General features: G+C 56.0%; 7 protein-coding genes across 7 annotated transcripts; 5 read left to right on the top strand and 2 right to left on the bottom strand.

The window, feature by feature from the left end:
• Positions 1–555: 555 nt before the first annotated feature.
• On the top strand, positions 556–1,256 carry PHSY_004985 (hypothetical protein; the record flags this gene model as incomplete). The annotated part of the gene is made up of 2 exons (XM_012335597.1): positions 556–610; positions 988–1,256. 2 exons carry the CDS (start codon positions 556–558, stop codon positions 1,254–1,256), a joined length of 324 nt encoding a protein of 107 aa, XP_012190987.1.
• Positions 1,257–1,466: 210 nt separating this feature from the next.
• On the top strand, positions 1,467–2,404 carry PHSY_004984 (transcription initiation factor; the record flags this gene model as incomplete). The annotated part of the gene is made up of 2 exons (XM_012335596.1): positions 1,467–1,787; positions 1,898–2,404. 2 exons carry the CDS (start codon positions 1,467–1,469, stop codon positions 2,402–2,404), a joined length of 828 nt encoding a protein of 275 aa, XP_012190986.1.
• Positions 2,405–2,634: 230 nt separating this feature from the next.
• Positions 2,635–4,988, bottom strand: PHSY_004983 (zinc knuckle transcription factor; the record flags this gene model as incomplete). The annotated part of the gene is made up of 2 exons (XM_012335595.1): positions 2,635–4,789; positions 4,978–4,988. The coding sequence occupies 2 exons, from the start codon at positions 4,986–4,988 to the stop codon at positions 2,635–2,637; spliced, it is 2,166 nt and encodes a 721-aa protein (XP_012190985.1).
• Positions 4,989–6,257: 1,269 nt separating this feature from the next.
• On the top strand, positions 6,258–7,976 carry PHSY_004982 (hypothetical protein; the record flags this gene model as incomplete). The annotated part of the gene is made up of 1 exon (XM_012335594.1): positions 6,258–7,976. The coding sequence occupies one exon, from the start codon at positions 6,258–6,260 to the stop codon at positions 7,974–7,976; it is 1,719 nt and encodes a 572-aa protein (XP_012190984.1).
• Positions 7,977–11,691: 3,715 nt separating this feature from the next.
• PHSY_004981 (hypothetical protein) lies at positions 11,692–11,949 on the top strand (the record flags this gene model as incomplete). Its single annotated transcript, XM_012335593.1, has 1 exon — positions 11,692–11,949. The coding sequence occupies one exon, from the start codon at positions 11,692–11,694 to the stop codon at positions 11,947–11,949; it is 258 nt and encodes an 85-aa protein (XP_012190983.1).
• Positions 11,950–13,330: 1,381 nt separating this feature from the next.
• On the bottom strand, positions 13,331–13,621 carry PHSY_004980 (hypothetical protein; the record flags this gene model as incomplete). The annotated part of the gene is made up of 1 exon (XM_012335592.1): positions 13,331–13,621. The coding sequence occupies one exon, from the start codon at positions 13,619–13,621 to the stop codon at positions 13,331–13,333; it is 291 nt and encodes a 96-aa protein (XP_012190982.1).
• A 245-nt stretch (positions 13,622–13,866) lies between these two features.
• PHSY_004979 (MAP kinase) lies at positions 13,867–17,766 on the top strand (the record flags this gene model as incomplete). Its single annotated transcript, XM_012335591.1, has 1 exon — positions 13,867–17,766. The coding sequence occupies one exon, from the start codon at positions 13,867–13,869 to the stop codon at positions 17,764–17,766; it is 3,900 nt and encodes a 1,299-aa protein (XP_012190981.1).
• Positions 17,767–18,148: the final 382 nt, after the last annotated feature.

Below are 18,148 nucleotides of genomic sequence, written 5' to 3'. Positions count from 1 at the left end.
GCTGCTTCGCTTTTTTTTTTTGCTGTCGTCAGGGTCCATCTGACCGACCGTGCAGCCGGCGCAGAAGAAAGCTTCTCGCCCTGTGTGGAGCAACCACGGCTCCCTTTTCCGCACGGTCATGCCTTGTTCGTGGTGAGAGTGTAACATATTTGAAAAATTAAGCCTTGACGGACCCGACATTTTTTGAGAAGAAAGCTGCACCAATCCTGTGATTCACTTCTCCTCCTCATCATCATCATCATCACCATCATCGTTACCAACCACTACTTCGGCCGTCAACCCTCTCTTCCTGCCGAAACAGGTTGCGACTCTTACAACCACCCCATCGCAACTAGCACACACACACACACTCGCGCCCATCATGCCGGTCAGACCAAACGCAAGAGTGCTCCGTGACATGGCGACACGTCAAGCTGTCCAATCCAACGAACTCGTCCGTCGAGCTTTCAAATACATTGCACGCAACACCACTTTGCCACAGAAGGTCCGTCACCAGGCGCAACTTCAGCTCAACCAGTTCCCCAACAAGACGAGACCGGTGAGCGTGTCAAATCGATGCGTAGAGACCGGTCGAGGTCGAGCTATCATTTCCGAGTTCGGTCTGTGCAGGGTAAGTCTTAGACACGAAATGATGGCGAGATCTACTGGGTATAGTTGCTGATATAGTCCTGCCTTTGACGAACGATACAGTATCAATTCAGAATGAAGGCTCTGGCAGGCGAATTGCCGGGTGTCAAGAAGGCTTCGTGGTAAGAGACGGGCTCAGCCGGTCTTACACCAAACTTCGATTCGAATCCATTGTACATTAGCATCATAGAGAACGACAGACGCATTCAACCTCCGCTTCATGGATGCAGCCGAGACAGTCGAGCTATGACACACGCCAATCGCGTTTAGGTCGGAGAGCATCCAGACGAGAAAGCAGGGATACCTTGACGCGCAGAGGTGTTCAGCTTCTCGTGTAGCCTTGATCTATCGATGTCGAAGCAAGTGAGCTAACACGACGCCTCGTCCTACATCCATGGCCCAGCTCAACAAAGCGAGATGGCATCGATGCGGTTGAACACCTTCCATACTCGTTGCACGACTGTGTGACTTGCGACGCGCCAGTCAACCGCTTTATGCGCTGTACTGACTTCTCGTGCATGACTCTTCTCTGGCATCGGCGATGTGGAATCACTCTCCTGTTCCTATTACAGCTGACTCTGATCCAAGCATTGACTCCCGAGCAGTCTGAGCAGAGCTTGAAACGTTGAGGGAAGCAGCCTCTGAGCATAGGTGGACCACTCGCGATTTAACAAATCTTATCCCGACCTTGAAATTCGGGAAACGGATGTGCCTCGCGCTTTGATGCAGCAGCTCGCCAACCTTGGGCTCTAGGTCTCGTTTTCTCTTCCTTGTCCCACACCGCCCATCCTCAACACTTGCTACGCCATCCGCCGCATCGGCAACCTCTACCACACACCATGGTGACGTATGACCCGGCAGCCTCGTCCTCTTCCTCCGCATCGTATTCCGACACCGGTCTTCGCGGTCCCGTTCCACGCGATGCGCGTCTCATCGCGCTCATCCTCTCCTCCATGGGCGTATCCGATGTCGAACCGTCGGTCCTCCTGCAACTTCTCGAGTTCGCCCATCGCTATACCTACGATGTGCTGTCCGATGCTCTCGTCTACTCTGATCATGCGAACTCACGTCAAGCTGGTACCAACTTGTCGCTAGAAGACGTTCAATTGGCGATTCAAAGTAGGGTCAATTACAGCTTTACCAAGCCTCCGGAGAAAGACGTAAGTTCACCCACTCCACTTCCCCACAGGCTCCCTCCACACTTGCACTACCTCCATCGATCGAGCAGATGCTGACTTTCACAACGTGAACAAACGAACGGTCAACATAGATGCTGTTGGCATTGGCAAGCACAGTCAACTCGATCCCCCTCCCCCCCATTTCGGATCGTCACGGTGTAAGACTTCCTCCACCACAACACTGTCTCACCAACGTCAACTTTGAAATCGTCCCCAACCCCATTCCTGAAGGTTTCGACGATTTCGAAGCCGAACACCTACCACAAAACTCAACATCAACAGCAAAAGTAGCAGCAGCAGCAGCGGGGGGAAACAGTGCCAGTCAATCAACGATCAACGACACCCAGGGATCAAGTTTGTTCGATACTAATCCGAGAAGAGCTGCTGTTGATGAGGATGATTATGACGATGACGATGGGGAGGATGTGGAAGATGAGGCGGCGGATGATGTTAGTATGACCACGATTCATCCTAGTCAGTCTCAAGGGGTTGGGGAAGCGAAGGAGGCGACGAGTCAGGGAGCAGATGCGGATGGTGCGGATAAGGATGAGTCAAGAGGTGTAAAGAGGAGTCTCGATGAGGACGAGGAGTATGATTGAGTTGTCCGGAAAGAAGAATTGGGAGTTTGATGGGTTTAGCGACTCGCAAATGTAGCGTTGGGAGTGCGAAATGTTCACGGTCATCGACGGCACAGAGTCGAGTTTTGAGACGAACGACCAACGCTCAGACGCGGATTGACGCAGAAGCAACTCCTCAGAACACAAGCACAAACACGCCCATCACACTTTGCGTCCAGTTGACAACTCTCACATTGCAAGAAAAACATGCTTCAAGCCTGTGCACCAGCCCCGTACGCACCCCCATCCTGAGCAGCAGCCGCCGCCTGCATACGATAGTACTCCTCCCACTCCTTTGTATAATCCACCGCGCCTTCCCCACCCGCACTCGCCGCCGCCGCCGCCGCTGGCGGCTCACCAGTCTGTGCTCCGCCCGCGGCAGCCTGAGCAGCGTAGTACGCCGCCCATTCGGCGCTGTAGTCTTGCTGTTGGTCGGCTACTTCACCGGTCGCTGGAGCTGGTGTTGTGGCAGACTGGTCGTAGCTGGGATAGGACTGTTGCTGTTGGTAGGAGTGAGGGTGTTGGTGCTGCTGAGGTTGATAGTGGGCGCGATCGCCGCGGTTGTTGTAGCCTCCGCGATTCCATCCGCCTCTACCTGCGTCGCCACCACGCGGTCCACCGAATCCGGGTTGACTCCACACTTCCGGGTTGCGCCAAGGTGGGATCTTTTTGCCATCCGCACCCACCGCTGCTGCTGCTGCTGCTGCTCCTCCTACAGCGGTGGCCCCATTCTGTGCGACACCACTAGCACCCGCAGCAGCAGGTTCACCCAACTCGGCCATCAAGTTGGCATACTCGGAATCGAATTGCCTGTTGCCCGTGCCCACTCCTCCTCCCGCTCCGCCAACACCCGGTGGGGGACCACCTGCAAATCCACCCGCTCTACCTTGTGTACAATCCCTAGCCAAATGACCCTGTCCCCCACACCGATGACATATGATGTGTGCGGTCCAATTGCGTTGTTCGGGACACTCGAAGGCACGATGACCCTTGTTGCCGCAGTTCTTGCAGAGCTGGTTCTCGTCGTCGCGGAGGGTACCGTTGAGCGCGGCGAGTTCGCGAAGTTGACTCCTCTTGTGATCGTTCTCGCCCTCTGGTGTGGAGGCAGCTGTTTCGATGACTTGGTTGATGAGCTTGATGCCTTTCTTGACTGCGGCTTCGTCGTCGGCGGTGACAACGCAGTGCATCTCCTCTTCGTCTTCGTCGGCATCGATCTTGCCCTTTCCTGTCTTGACGGAGCCTTTGCCTCGGATGGAGATCTTTGCTCCACTTTGACGTTCCATCGTCTTGAGCGTGTTTCCTCGCGGACCGACGAGCAGGCCGAAAAACTTGATCTCGGGGAACTCTTTGATGGGCAGGTAGACTTTCTCGGTGGGACGCTGATTGCGTTTGATGGCATGGTAGTCGGAGGGAGGACGGAAGTTGGGATCGAGTTTGAGTTGACGATCGACGAGAGCGACACGCTCGTCTTCGAGCTTCTTGCGATAACGCACTTCACGGGTGTTGGTACGGCGACCTTGGTTGTCGTAGGTGGGTGGAGGTGAAGGCGATCGTTCGCGGTCGGGAGGGACAAAGTCACCGGAACGAAGTTTGCGCGAGATCTCGTCGAGTCGTACCTGGATGGCGTACTTGTCGAGCTCCTGGGCAGAGACGTTGGCGCCGATGGCGGTGGGGATGGTGAGTTTGTCACTTGCGTCTCCCCAGCGCGATTTGCGCTTGCGCGGACCTGCGTCTGCACCTGATGCTTCTGATGCAGCGGCGCTGGAGGAGGAAGGGGCGGCGTAGGAGTGGGAGGGTGGTGCGTCGCGATCGCGTTTGATGCCGATACTCGCTGCGACGGCGGCTGCAGCTGCTAGCGCAGCAGATCTCGGGTCGGATGGAGGAAGCGGCGATGAAGACGGCGGCGCTGCATGATATGGTTGTGAATGCTGCTGGTATGAAGGCTGGTATGGATGAGAAGATTGTTGCTGGTAGTTGGAAGGCGGCGAACCGGAGCCGGATGAATCTTCTGGTGCGCCTGTTGAACCTCCGCCTCCTCCACCCCAGCGTCTTGCGCCCTGAAGAGGCTGGGCATTCATGCCCGTCCGCTGCGCATTGCTCCTCCACGACATGTTTGCGGATGATTCTTGCGGCACTTTTGATGTACCGTTGACGTACCTGAAATGCGATGAGGCGTCGTTGTGGATGGTCAAAGCGAGGTATTGGCCCTGTCGAGAGCGTGAGACGTGTTCAGTGCGTACTCTGACGATTGAGTACACTGTTGCCGTGGGTGTAGCTCCAATGATGATGTTGTGAGAAGCCAAGAAGGATCCGAGCCTTTGCTTTCGAGACCGTCGCTGTGCGGGGACGAAGCGAAGCGTCTGCACACTGAGTCGAAAACAACGAGAGATGGAATCGTGCAAAAAGCCGCAAACACCAAAAAAGTCGCTCGACACGCCCAAACCCTGACATCGGCTTCTTAGTTTCTAGATTCATCACACCATCTCCCGATCGAATGAAGCTGTGTTTTCTGACAGTCTAACATCACGTACAAATCAGTAAGTGATCGTACTTACCGCGTCAGCATGCCTGCATAAACTCAGTCGGATGACAGAAGATCGAAAACTGGACCCTGAACGCGTAAGCGGTTGCGGAACACCCTGTCACATTCACGGAGCTCAAAAACACTTCGGCTTTCGTGTAGAAGGGGCAGCCAATCTGTTCGTTGCCACCACATATCTGCATGGTGTTGTACACGAAGGGATGAGGTGACGTGGAACGACAGCTGACAGAGTGGTGAGACAGCATCAGGATGGTGGTACTGGTAAGACACGGCGGCAACCCTGGCTGGAAGGAGGTCGCCTCCAGTCTGCGAGCTTCCATCGTCTTCCCTCTCGCTGTGCGTTGACGCCCACCCAAAAAAAGAAAGGGCTGGCATTTCGTCGGATCGGAAAACCGTAAAGGTCATCTTCTGACAGAGGAGGTGTCCTCGTCCGCGGACCTCGACTCTGGCTCTGACACTGCGACAGGGGAGTACCTGTACGGTTCTGCAAGCCCGTGGTGCCGTCACATTGAGCTCCGAAGGCTGGTGGAAGTAGGACAGCCCAAGACTGGTGTCCATCACGAGCACGCCAGCAATGAGACAAAGCACAGCAGCAGCAGCCCTGTTCCGATTTCGAGGGACCGAAAAGGGTGACTGCTGCTCGCGTACAATTATTTATGAGTGCATTTGCATATCAATTTCGACCACTGCGGAATGAGTCTATATTTGGTCGTGCTGTGCTCAGCTGTGCGGTGTGCTGTCAGAAAGTGGAGAGTGGCGTGGGTTAGTGTTCCTTACCCAAGATCACAGCACAGCACAGCACAGCACAGCCAATTGTTCCCTTTTGCTGTTGGCCAATTTCGCGTCAAATATTCAGACACCCACCGATCTGCACTTGGACTTAGCTCCGAGCGGGAGAGTGTGAGACAGCGCTGCCGTGCCCCTGTGTCGCTAAGTTGCCGCCGCGAGCCGCTCAGAGATAGAGAGCGCGAGCGACTGTCACTTTCCAGACTCAGCACGGTTCGCGCCATTCCCCTATCTCTCTCTCTCTCACACCATCCCTCTGAATCACTCAACTCAACACCATCAGCATAACCACGATCATCAGCCTAAACGCTTTCACACTCACCAACACAAGTCACCACACAACAACGCTCTGCGTATATATCCGCAACCCCGTCCCGTCACCTACGTCTATCAGTCACTGTAAATCTGGCTGCAATCGTCTCGCATTGCTTCCCGTTCCACTCTAGCTTTTACACAACCCACTCGAAGACGGCTACGCCAGCTTGAGAGTCGACCCATCTTTCCATCATGGCAGCTACTCAGGTCGCTCGCAACTCGAGCTTCAACGGCTTTGACGACATTGTCAAGATGCCTTCCTCACCCACCCTTCAGCCACGCCCGCGTACCATCTCCAACGCCGCTTCCATCTCATCCACCCCTGTCGCTGCCTCCAACATGCGCAAGGTCGGTCTCGACGAGAATCAGCCCCCGCCTCCTCCCGGCTCTTCTCCCGAGACTTTCTTCCGCTACTACCTCGCTGTCGAGCTTCGCAAGGCTGGCACTCAGCCTAGCGAAGCTCTCCTCGATCGCTACGTCCGCAACCACTTTGACAGCCTCTTCAAGAACAAGAATGGCACCACCGCCGCTTCTGCTGCTCCAGCAGCTCCGGCTTCATCGTCGTCTGCCACTTCTGCGAGCGCAACCACCTCGCAGCCTCAACAGCAGCACCAGCCCCACGCTTCCACCTCGCAGGTCACCGTTGCCGCCTTGACGCGCCCTCCTCCTCCTCAACCCAAGGCAACTGCTCCTGCGACTGCGCCCGTCGCCTCTGCCACGCTCCAGACGGCCAGCCCTCCTGAGCTCGACACTGCCGAGTCGCCTGCTCTCTCTGGCCGCAGCTTCTCTCCCGTAGCCACTCCCCCCGCACTCAACAGCATCGCCGAGCATGATGCGCTCGTCGATTTCTCCACCGTCTTTGGCGAGCCCAGCTCCTCGCTTCTCGACGACCCAACGCAGTCCTTGAACTCGCAGCCCATCAAGTTTGAGGACGATGATCCCGACCACTTGCTCAGCTTCTTCCGCAACTCGCCTTTTCGCACCACCGAATTTGAGTCGGCCACCACCATCGATCCTCACGTGGTACAGAACGGCGGCGCCGCCAACGATGCCTCCGCCTTTTCGATGCCCCTCGCCTCCATCAGCCCTTCCGACTTGTCCAAGCCCAACGCCGTGGCGCCTCAAGCTCAGCCCATGACCCTGACGCCGTCGAACCTCTCGCTCAAGCAAGACGACGCCGCCGCTCCCATGTCCGAGGATGGCATGTCGGAAGATGACGACGATGACGCAGACGACGATCGCCACGCCCACAGATCGGGATCGAAGCCTCTCAACACCATCCCCATGGCAGTTGGCGATATCAACTACCTCAAGCCCGACCCGGAAGAGTACAAGAAGCTCAGCAGCAAGGAGAAGCGTCAGCTTCGCAACAAGATCTCGGCCCGCAACTTCCGTACCCGCAGAAAGGAGTACATTGGCCAGCTCGAGGACCAGATTGCCGATCGCGACGCGCTCATCGAGGGCCTTCGTCAGCAGATCTCGCAGCTTTCTGTCGAGAACAAGACGCTCAAGGACGAGGTCAAGACCATCAAGGCTAGGACCATCTCGAGCCAGGATGTTGGCAAGATCCTCGAAGCGCTGCAAAGCATGACCGCGACCGGCGGTGTTGCTGCGGCTGGTGCCCCTGCCGCCTTTGGCTCATCGGGTCTCACGTCGGGCCGTGCCAGCCCCACTCAAGATTCGATGCCTCTGACGCCCGGCGCCTTCCTCAACTTTGGCAGCGGTGACGCTTGCTCCTCTTCCAGACCCGCAACTCCCACGTTGGCCGTTCCGGGCTCGCCCAGGTCGCAGAGCCCACGACCCTCGTTGCTGCGAGCCAACACCAAGAAGGATGTCGCGCCGCTCAGCAGCTTCTGGGGTGGTGTTGGAAGCGGTGTCGGCGCCGGCAGCAGTTTCATGCCCGTCTGCTGAGCTGGATCAGGTTTCGAGGAAAAGCAATGCAGGTCACACGAGGTTTTCTCTTTCATGGGTTGTTCAAATTGATGTAGTTACGTTTTTTTGCATTTTCAGGTTTGTCCGTTTCCGTTGTTGAGCGTGTGCTGAGGTGTGTACAGTGTGAGTGATTGTGTCCGTAGCCGATGAGTTTGAGGGAAGACGGAGAATGAAAGTTGGGGGGAGACTGTTGAAGACAGAACGGTAGTAATTTTGAGTGGAAGGGGAAATGTGGACGAAGAAAAAAGGGGCTGGAAAATGATGGTTGCGAAAAAGAAGCAGTTGCGAGGTGATAGCACTGGTCAAAGGCTTGTGAAGGCGTGGACTACGAGGATGATTTCTGGCTCGGTCTCACAAGGCTAGAATTGAGCTTTCTGCGGTGCGGTGAAGGAGTGGCATCGGGTGAGGGGGAAAGGCGACAGTCGACCTGGGTTTCAAGAAGCTTGCCTAGTCATCAGCTGTGGTGAGGGAGACGAGGTATGGAAAACACGTTCTATCTGCCACCATGCATCGTCTGACGATGACGAGATCACGATAGGAAATGTCAACCGATGGCAAGGAGGATGATCAGCAGGCAAGACTGTGTTCTGGACAGCAGCGAGGATTCGGGAAAACTCTGTTGCTCCTAACCCCACACATGTGAATCTCGAGCAGGGTTGTGGAGTCGAAAGAGGGGTTTCGATCTGCATTGGTACGAACCGCGATGATCGAAAGGAAAACATGCCTTTCTGCGGTCAACGCAAGTTGTTTCGGCTCTGATCATGGTGTCTCACAAGGTTCTACTAAAAATTCAAGCTGCCGCGGCTCCACATCTAACCTTTTCCCAAACAGACAACTGCCATTGACATCACTTTACATCGCATCTTCGACAAAGAGATCTACTCCATCCGTTGTGGATGCGTGAGAGGCGCGGAAAAGGAAAAATGCGAGGACGATGGACTGGGTTCGAGCTAGAAACAGCCGTCCTCTTTGCGTGGGGAAAGGAGCTGTGTAAAGTCGCCCCCCAAAGTGAACAAACACTTAACGAGGAGCAAAACAGCTTTATTGGCGTGTGTGTGTGGGGTAACGAATCGACGCATGAATATCCACGTTGATCGGTCGAGTGACGACTTGGGGTGTTTTTTTGGCATCCACAATAGCAGACGACACACCGGTCCGGGGTAGAGAGGATCTCGTCATGTTTTCGCCTCCGACATTTTCCCCCAATGATTCGCCGGTCCGAACCCATTACTCGGTCCACAAAGTGTCAGAGAGCAAGAAAAGCTCGAGTTCACGGCTCACTTGAGAAAAAACCACCGCGAAATGTTTGCAACTCCGCATCTCGCCGGTTGAAGGTCATCATTGCTGGTATAGGATGTCTCGTCACCGGTGTTGATGGTTCTAGCTCTCGCTTTGGAACCCCACATGCAGTTGGCGGAGGAGGAAACAGTGTCATTCGACGCCGAAAGAAAAGTGTGTGTTTGCGTGTGTCACTCGTGTGAGGTCTCCCGTCTTCCCGACACGAGACGAATGAGGTCGGAGGCGGATGCGGGGAGACCGAATCGCATGAAAACAAGGATCAATTCTCGAACATATTTGCGTTTCGGAGTACGATCATTAGCGCACAGACAGACGGTACTCAGATGGGAGCTGCGAAAGCATGTCGAAGGGCAGAGACGAGCTAGGCTACGAAACTAGCGTTCGAACAACACACTGTTCAGCTGGGCGTGGAGAAAGAGAGACCCAAAAAGAAAAGACTAATTCTGCATCTCGGCCAAGTGTCGAGATCCCGTTTTGGTTTGTGGGCAGTAGGTAAGTCGGAGAAGGCTAACGAAGGCTATATGCCGATGAGTGAAACCAATCGGCCAACCCTCTGCGAAACTCGAATCAGTAACCTAAGTGCGTCTTGTTTTGGGTCGAGAGAGGCGTCGGCCAGATCGGTCACCGACGACACTATCTCGTGATGTTAGATTGAAGGCAACGACAGAGCGAGCAGCGAGGGGACAACCTTCGGTCGGACTTCGGTGGTCACGTCCAAGCCACAGCGTAAGTACTACAGCAGCGCACTGGTCGAACGCTGATGATGGCCGGACAACTTTCTTTTTTCTTCCCCTTGTAACAGAGTTGCCAGAGCCAAGCTGTCAACCGGCAAAGCGAGGCTGTGGCTGCGAATCCGGCATATGCAAATGCTTCAGCCACCCTAAAATATAGAGTCGCCGCAGCGTCGCCTGAGTGACGCGGTGGATTGAGCTGGAGGGGCGGTGGCTTTGGTGGCGTTCGCCGTGCCCGTCTGAGCTTGTCACAATGCGACACCACGAGCAGAGAACAAAGCCGCCGCGGCCCACTGCCGATTTTGCAGGTCCGATCCCACCGCAACCATTTCTCCGCCTGACCGTCCCTCGCTTCCAAAATGGGCTTGGCTCAAAAGTGCTTTGCCCATTGTTGTGATGCGGATGAACTTGTCTCCCCTTGTCGCAACGATGTCGAGACTGGGGAATTCTTCTCTTGCATTCGTCAACAACACGAAGTCGGATTCGAGTGGGGCCGAACCATCCAACCCCATTGCTGCCGGTTCAAACATGAAAAATGAGCCGAACTGCATAGCGTCTGTGTCACGCATGCATTGGCCGTCTTGCCTTTTCTTCATGCAAAAAAACCGCATGGGCACAACCTTTTTCGGGTCAATTCATAAGTCACGTTAGTTTGTGTTGAGATGAACCCTGCATAATTCCCATTTCAGGCAGAACCTAGCCTTTGTCTCTTTTGCGCGATCACGGTTCAGCCGCAAACGAGATGGAACTTCGGTCAAACTTTTATTGTTCCTTTGCGGTACACATCAAGCCAAGCATGAGCATGATTTTCGGGGCGAATGATGGAGCGACGAGAAGAACAACGAGAGTGGCAGAATCTGTCTAAGCTTGAGGTCAAATGCAACAGAGATGAAGTCTGCTACAGTAGTGTGGGCTTGTTCAGGCGTTGACCGGCAGACCCGCCTGACGACAAGCTTCGTCACACCTTTCGCCTCTGCACTGGAATAGCACTTTCCACGCAAGCAGTAACTCAAGCGAGGGAGAGAGAGTCCAGACACTAGAAGCAGACTCACCAAAGGAAGACATGATGAAGCTCGGAAGAGACATAGCCGAACATGAGCAGATGTCCCAATATGGATTTAAGACCCAGCTGCAGCTGCTCGTTCCTGTACACCCCCCAGCACAACAATTTAAGCAAGGAAAGCGTCTTAATGTTGCCAAGCATGCCGTGCAATTTGGCGCCGTTTTCAAGCCGGTCTTTGGCTTTGGCTGGTCGGCCCCAGAACCTCGTTACTTTTCCCAGCCTAACTTGGTTGCTCTGGCACAAAGACGTTATCTTTCGAGGTGCATGCTGTATCGCTGGCATCTGCCATTTAGTTACAATGTCAACGCCGTCGAGCTTGGCGGCAGAAGCGATGGTGGCTTGCACCGGGCATCTAGGTGTCTCTGCATTCTGCTCTGGACTCACCCCAATCCACGTCAGCTTGTCGGGAATCTTTCGAGTGACAAGCGAGCCTGGCGTGTCATGTGCTCGCTCCCACATCCCAACGAAAAAGGAACAGGAAAAAAAAAAGTCCGCGTTCCCGGTCTTGTTCCCGTTCGTCCCTTGTGTCGCGGGCCAGGCTGGGAAAATATCAATATTACTCGCCCGCCAATGTGAAAAAAAGCGAGGCAGCAGATGCAGTATGCACACGACAAGACCGGTCACCTTTTGTCCGCTACGCTGCCCGCACTCCCCGCGCCCGCGTCGGCTCGATGCTCGTCGGCTTGACAGTCTGTGCCAGATGTCAATTGACACCGACTGCAATCCTGTGATCAATGTTCGGACAGCAGCAGCCGCAGCTGCAGCCGCAGCTGCGAGTGTCAATCTGTTCGGAGGGAAGCTCGAGACAGGTGCCGTTGCTTGCTCGTTCGGCCATGTCGTCGTGTCTCACCACTCGTAGCGACCAATCCCGAAGATGCACCGAGCCGGTCAATATGATTCGCACCGAGCACACAGCCACCTACCAAATCAGGCCCGTTGCGCTGGTCTCGTGAGTCGTCGTCGAGGAGACAATTGATCGAGTTGTTGTTGTTGTTGTTGTTGTTGTCATCGTCGTCGATTGGGCTCACCGCGCCAATTTCATCCAAGCGAGACGATCGATCGCTGATGGACCCCACTTCATCTACAACGCCAATCGCGAAATGAACAGCACCCGCGGAAGGGCGGCGCGCGGGCGGACAGCGACCGACAGCAAAAAAGGAAAAGAGCTAGAAAAGGGCCGACCACTTCGATAGCGCTGTCTCGGTGGTGGAGCCGCTTCGAACAAGTCCAAGATCGAGACATTTTTCGTAGTGTGACACCGCGACCAGAACTTTCCACTCTGAGCCAAGATTAAGAGGAAAAATTTCCGGTAAAATTGCATACGTGAGGGTCGAGATGCAGTCACTCTGCGTGTTTTGCCCTGAATTTTCATGTGCTCTCATCACAATGACCGACGACACCACCTGCAATTGTCCATTTTGGCACCCTTGATCTGCAAGTCAACAAGTACCAGAGATCGTGCCGGATTGGCACCCCTTTCAGACGCGTCCTTTTTTTGTGAGCAAAATTAAACTAAATTGTTTTAGAGCTCATTGTGCCGCAAAAGCTGCTCGATCTACGAGGACCACTGGTTGTCTACCCGAGCTGGGATTTCTGTTCGGAAATCGACCCTTTTTTCGCTCGATGGCCAGACGCTTGCCTCGGGCCTTTTTGTCCACCGAAAATGTCGCATTCACGCTGCTGTTTTGGAGATGCTGTGTCACTCTCCTCCCACACACAGACACTCTCTCGTCCACGCCCTTTTTTTTTTGGTCGGCACAGAGACTGCGCTACGCTGCCGTAGCGTGTGTACGCTTTCCACCGGTGCTTTTGCTCGCCCAATTTTTGTGCCCTACAAGTCAATCAATCCGGACGCCGTATGCGCCTGTCTGCCTTTCAACCTGGCTCTCTTTGCATATGTGTGTTTGCTGCGCTGCGGATCCCAACATCATTTCGTGTCAGCTGCCGGCAGTCGCTAATCAACTAGGGTGGTGCTCCCCTTCGAGGCATACGGTGACCCTGTCTAGACGCATCAACCTCCCTCGTCAAACCCACCTCACCCTCCATCTCGACACCATCACATATCCATCCTCTCCGCGCACTTGCTTTGACCAGCTCCAACTGTCATCTGGTCGCTCATCGATCGACCACAGTGCTGCATCGTCAAACACCTGCTCGTGTTCACCGGCGACCCAGCACGCCTTCCCCAACAACCACACAGTCAGCCATCCATAGACAACAACAGACACCAGCGGCTGCTTTCACCAGCATTCGTTGCGTACGTTCTTTCCTCTTGCGTCGATCGCGTCCATCGGTAACGCTTCCGATAGCAGCAGCTCGTCGCCCACTCGACCCCTCTTTTCACAGTACAACCACGCTATTCGAGCCTGACTCGACGCAGACCGAGGGGACCGTGCAGCATTCATTGTTCCTTTTCCCGTTGCAGAGCCGCTGCAGTCAACCGTCTTCTGCAGCGATACGCGCCTTCGCCAGCCTGCCTCTTTGAAGCAGATCGGCTCTTGACTGACCTGCTGCGCCAAGGTTAACCGCATCTCGTCGGAAGTGCCGGCTCGCTTTGCCCGCTTTCACGCCTAGTCGCGTCACCTGATCCTCACCTTTACAGCCTCAGCAACGCTGCTTTGATACACGCGCCGCCTCACCATACCGATCACTCACTGGCTCATTTCATAAGTGCGCCCTGCGCCTCCTCCTCGACACAAGTGCCTGCTTAATCGATCATACGACTCTCGAGTACGCATTGCTATAGTCTCAGCATCTTACTCGGTCGTCGTTCAGAATGCCAGCACCTCAATCTACACCGCTGTCGCCTCCACCGCAGCAGGGAGCTGCAGCACCAGGCTCCAGCAAGACGCCTCCGCCACCATCACCACCTTCTTCTTCCACCAGCAACACCCTTCACCAGGTCGGCTCCCGACAGGGAACGCGCTCACGGACTCGCACGCGTCGAAACATGTCGTCCTCCGCCTCTGGTTCGCATCGCACACCGCGCTACACAAACGAGGACCATCCCATGGCGCCTCACAATCTCGCCGCTCGTGGTTACCACTCGTTCCGCTGCCTCGGCGTCCCCTTCCACGTCAAGCAGCGATACACCTTTGTACGCGAGCTCGGCATCGGAGCTTACGGCTGCGTAGCCCTGTGTCGCGACGAGGTGCTCGAATGCAACGTCGCCATCAAAAAGGTGACCCGCATCTTTGAGAAGGATGTCCTTGCACGCAGAGCCCTCCGCGAGGTGGCGTTGCTCCGTCACATTGGCATGTGCGACAATGTCACCGCTTTGCTCGACTTTGACACCGCTTTCATCGACTTTTCCGAGATCTACCTCGTCCTTTCCGCAAGCGAAGCCGATCTCTCGCAGATCATCCGCTCGGGTCAAGCACTCTCGGATGCGCACCACCAGTACTTCATGGCCCAAATCCTGAGAGGCGTTCGCTACATGCATGCTGCCAAGGTCATCCATCGCGATCTCAAGCCCAGCAATCTCCTGGTGAACGGCGACTGCGCCCTTCGCATCTGCGATTTCGGTCTGGCTCGAGCCTATGCCGACTCGGACGAGTTCCTCGCACCACCATCGTCCAGCAGCGACGATGCCGAGGCAAAGCCAAGATCGAGCATCGGCAGCAGCGTCGATGGCGACCACGTCGAGGCGAACCAATCCACTCTTCCCACTTCTGACGCAGCTTCTTCCTCCCAGCCCCAGGTGCAGCCCCGCGATGGCTCGGCACGCTCACCTTCACCTGCCTCGGATCTCCACGTCCAGCTGTACAAGACCGACTCCAAGGGCAAACAAAAGCGCCTCAACTACCCTGGTGGTCCACTCACTGGCTACGTCGCGACACGATGGTACCGCGCTCCCGAAGTCATGCTCTGCTTCCGAGAGGGCTACGGTCCCGAGATGGACATGTGGTCCGTCGGCTGCATCCTCGCCGAGCTCATCGCTGGCGCACCCATCTTTGGCGGCAAGGACTACGTCGACCAGATCGCACGCATCAACAATGTTCTCGGCTCGCCCTCCGAAGCGGTGTTGGACAAGATTGGATCGGAACGGGCAAAGACTTACATCAAGTCGCTTCCCAACATGCCCGCCGTGCCTCTGGAGAAGCTGTACCCAAATGCAAATCCGGAAGCGCTGGATCTGGTTGCCAAGCTGCTCACCTGGGATCCCGACCAGCGATTGACTGCCGAAGAGGCTCTCCGTCATCCCTGGCTCAAAGCCTACCACGAGTCGAACGCGCGCTGGCAAGTGCCTCAGCCCTTTAGCAAGTTTGCCGAGGTCGAGTTCATCCACTCACTCCGACAGTTCAAGACGAGCTTGCAGCGCGAAGCTGATGAGATGCGTCTCGAGCTGGAGGAGCTCGAGCGCGAAGAGATGGAGCATCTCGGTAACGGTGTTCAGAACGGGACCGAAGCTACTGCGACCAATGGCAATGGCGAACATCGCCACGAAGCTCACCAGAACGGCGAGCAGCCTTCTTCGCAGCAATCCAACGGTACCAACGGTCACGTCAACGAGGCCAACGTTGATGCCGACGAGCAAGCCCACGCCGACTCGGGAAACGTCCAGGGGGCAGATGACGTTGTCGACCACTCCGCGCAACAAGAGCGCCGAGGCGTCGATGCCGATGCCCCGTACTCTGATCTCTCCTCCTCCAACCTTGCCAAAGTCGACAACGAAGCGCGCAACGCGGACGCGGACGCCGATTCCGCCGATGCAGATGCACTCTCGTGCAGCGCATCAACGCAATCAGGCCACCCGCCCGTCGACACTGCCTCTTCCAGCTCGTCGATCCACACGCCTTCGTCCACGTCTGTTGCCAGCGCCGACGAGGCGGAACCAGCCTCTCCTCGGATGTACGAGGCATGTCGAATGTCGACGGCGCTCAAGAGCCGCGCTGAGCATCTCGAGGAAGGCAAAGCGCTTCGCAAGCCGCCGTCGTTTTTTCGGCTCGGGCATGAAGCGGAAGGACGCACGTTTGGCGCTCTGATTTCCGACGAGGAAGCTCAGCAGCACAACGTCGCCTTCATGCCCAGTCAAGTCCTCACCGTGGCGCGTGGTCTGGTCGAATACCAGTCCACAGCAGCAGCTGCCATGCGTGATGCGGCTTTCCTTCCGAGTCTTTCTTCGCAGTCTGGTGACGGAGTGCAGGCACAGCCAAGGGATGCAGTGATGCTGTCGAGGAGCAGCACGATCAAGGCGCTTGCTGCGTCCGATTCGGTGTCGGGTGGGGGTGGATCAAGCAGAGCGCCTCCAGCCTCGCTGCCGTCGTCTTCAACCTCAGGAGTGGGCGGGCGAGCAAGTGGCGCAGCAAGCACGCCTTCGCTAGCACAGAGCCTGCTCGATGACACACTGTTCGCACCAGCAGACGGCTCATCGAGCGGGTTGAAGAGCGCCAATTCGCAACGACACGGCAAGCAGCTGGTAATCCTGCAAGACTCGATCGTGCAGTCTTCAGTCAGTCTGGTGCGTGAGTTGATCGCTCGCTCGACGCAGCGTAACCAAGCAGTGCTGCTCGTATCTACCCTTCGACAAGCCGAGACCTATCTTGATGGTATCGATGCTGGCAACGTTGCTTCCATTGATGCTACTCTACTTGGCAACACGTTTGCACCGAATGGCGAAGCGATCAAGACGAGCCAAGAGCTGATCGATCGGATCACTGCCAAGCTGGCGCAGTTGAACGCGAATGTCAGCAAGACGACGGTGATTATCGATTCGTTGAATGCCATCGCGCATGCAGAGGCGACGACGGGTGGAATTGTGGTGGCTAGTAGGGTTGTACGTGAGACGCTCGCGCTGATCGGCGGATCTTCGAGGTTGGTTGTTGGGCTGCGACTGGGAGGTGTGGATGCGTCGACCAGTGCCGGGTTGCTGTCGAGTCTGCACTCGCCGCTGATCTGGGGCAACTCTGCTGCATCTACCGCTTCTTCGGCGGCCGGCGCCGGTGGTACGGTGCTCTCTGTTACCGTTCATTCACCTGCACTTCTCCGACATGTTTTCAAGCAGTACAGTCTCAAACCCCCCAGCACGAGCAGCGCTGTCAAGCGGGTGCTGGGATTCGACGCTGGCGAGGATGGCGAGGAGGAAGTGGATGCGAGGTTTTGGGATGTTCTGCGCAACGTGGCCAATAGAGGTCCGATGGGTGTCGCCGGGTACGAGGCGGGTGGAGGGGTGGAAGGGTGGTGGAATGGAGAAGGGTGTGGGTTTGAGGCGCTCTGCGAGGGTGGGATGGATAAGAGCGGTGGTGGACCGACGGCGATCACGTTGGCGGATGTTTTGGGTCAGAGGACGGGATATGCGGTGTTGGAACTGCATTATCAGTCCAAGACTGGCAAGAAGTACGAGGAGCTGGTTGGATTCACCTCTGAGTCGGTCGTTGTTCCCTTGGACATGACCGATCGATCCAGCGCCTCGACTGCCGCCACCACATCCGCTACCCAAGCCACTGCAACAGCTCCCACCGGCGACGCTCACAGCAGCATGATCTCGACTCTCCCCTTCAACCTGGCCGAGACGCAGGATCAACGCGCCAGACGCGAGTTCGTGCCACTGCCGTACGCCTACCATCAGCAGGAACAGGCGTTGAGGGGGAACACGGGCAATGCGAGCATCTTTTTCGAGCCGGAAGAGGACGACGACGAAGATGAGGACGATCCGGACGATGATCTGGATTTGTAGGTGATAGATCTAATTGCAATTCGGATGTTAGATAGACATATTTGCATTGGTGTGTGAGTGGGGCGGGTGAGCGAGCGTTGAGGTGGATGGAGTGTGAGAGGTGGTGAGCGTGGGAAGTGGCTCTTGGGTTGGATGGGGCGGGAAAGATGGTGCGGAACGTGGGTAGGTCGGATCTGAGAATGTCTCCGCGGGGTTGGTTGAGAACATGGAAGGAAGCCTCCACTTCTAGGGTATGGTTCGCCTCTTTCAATGGGTGTTCGTACGGTCTCTTTTTCGAATGTTGGATCGTAGGAAAGAGGGACATGAAATCGTGGCCGGGGCGTTGGCGTGAAAGAGGTGGGTAAGAGGAGGTGGTGGAGGGTGTGGCGGCTAGAGTGTGCTC

The sequence above is a fragment of the Pseudozyma hubeiensis genome, assembly GCF_000403515.1.
Source record: "Pseudozyma hubeiensis SY62 DNA, scaffold: PHS46, whole genome shotgun sequence".
NCBI lineage: Eukaryota > Fungi > Basidiomycota > Ustilaginomycetes > Ustilaginales > Ustilaginaceae > Pseudozyma > Pseudozyma hubeiensis.
Note: the sequence above shows the minus strand (reverse complement) of the source record. Positions and strands in the feature narration are given on the sequence as shown.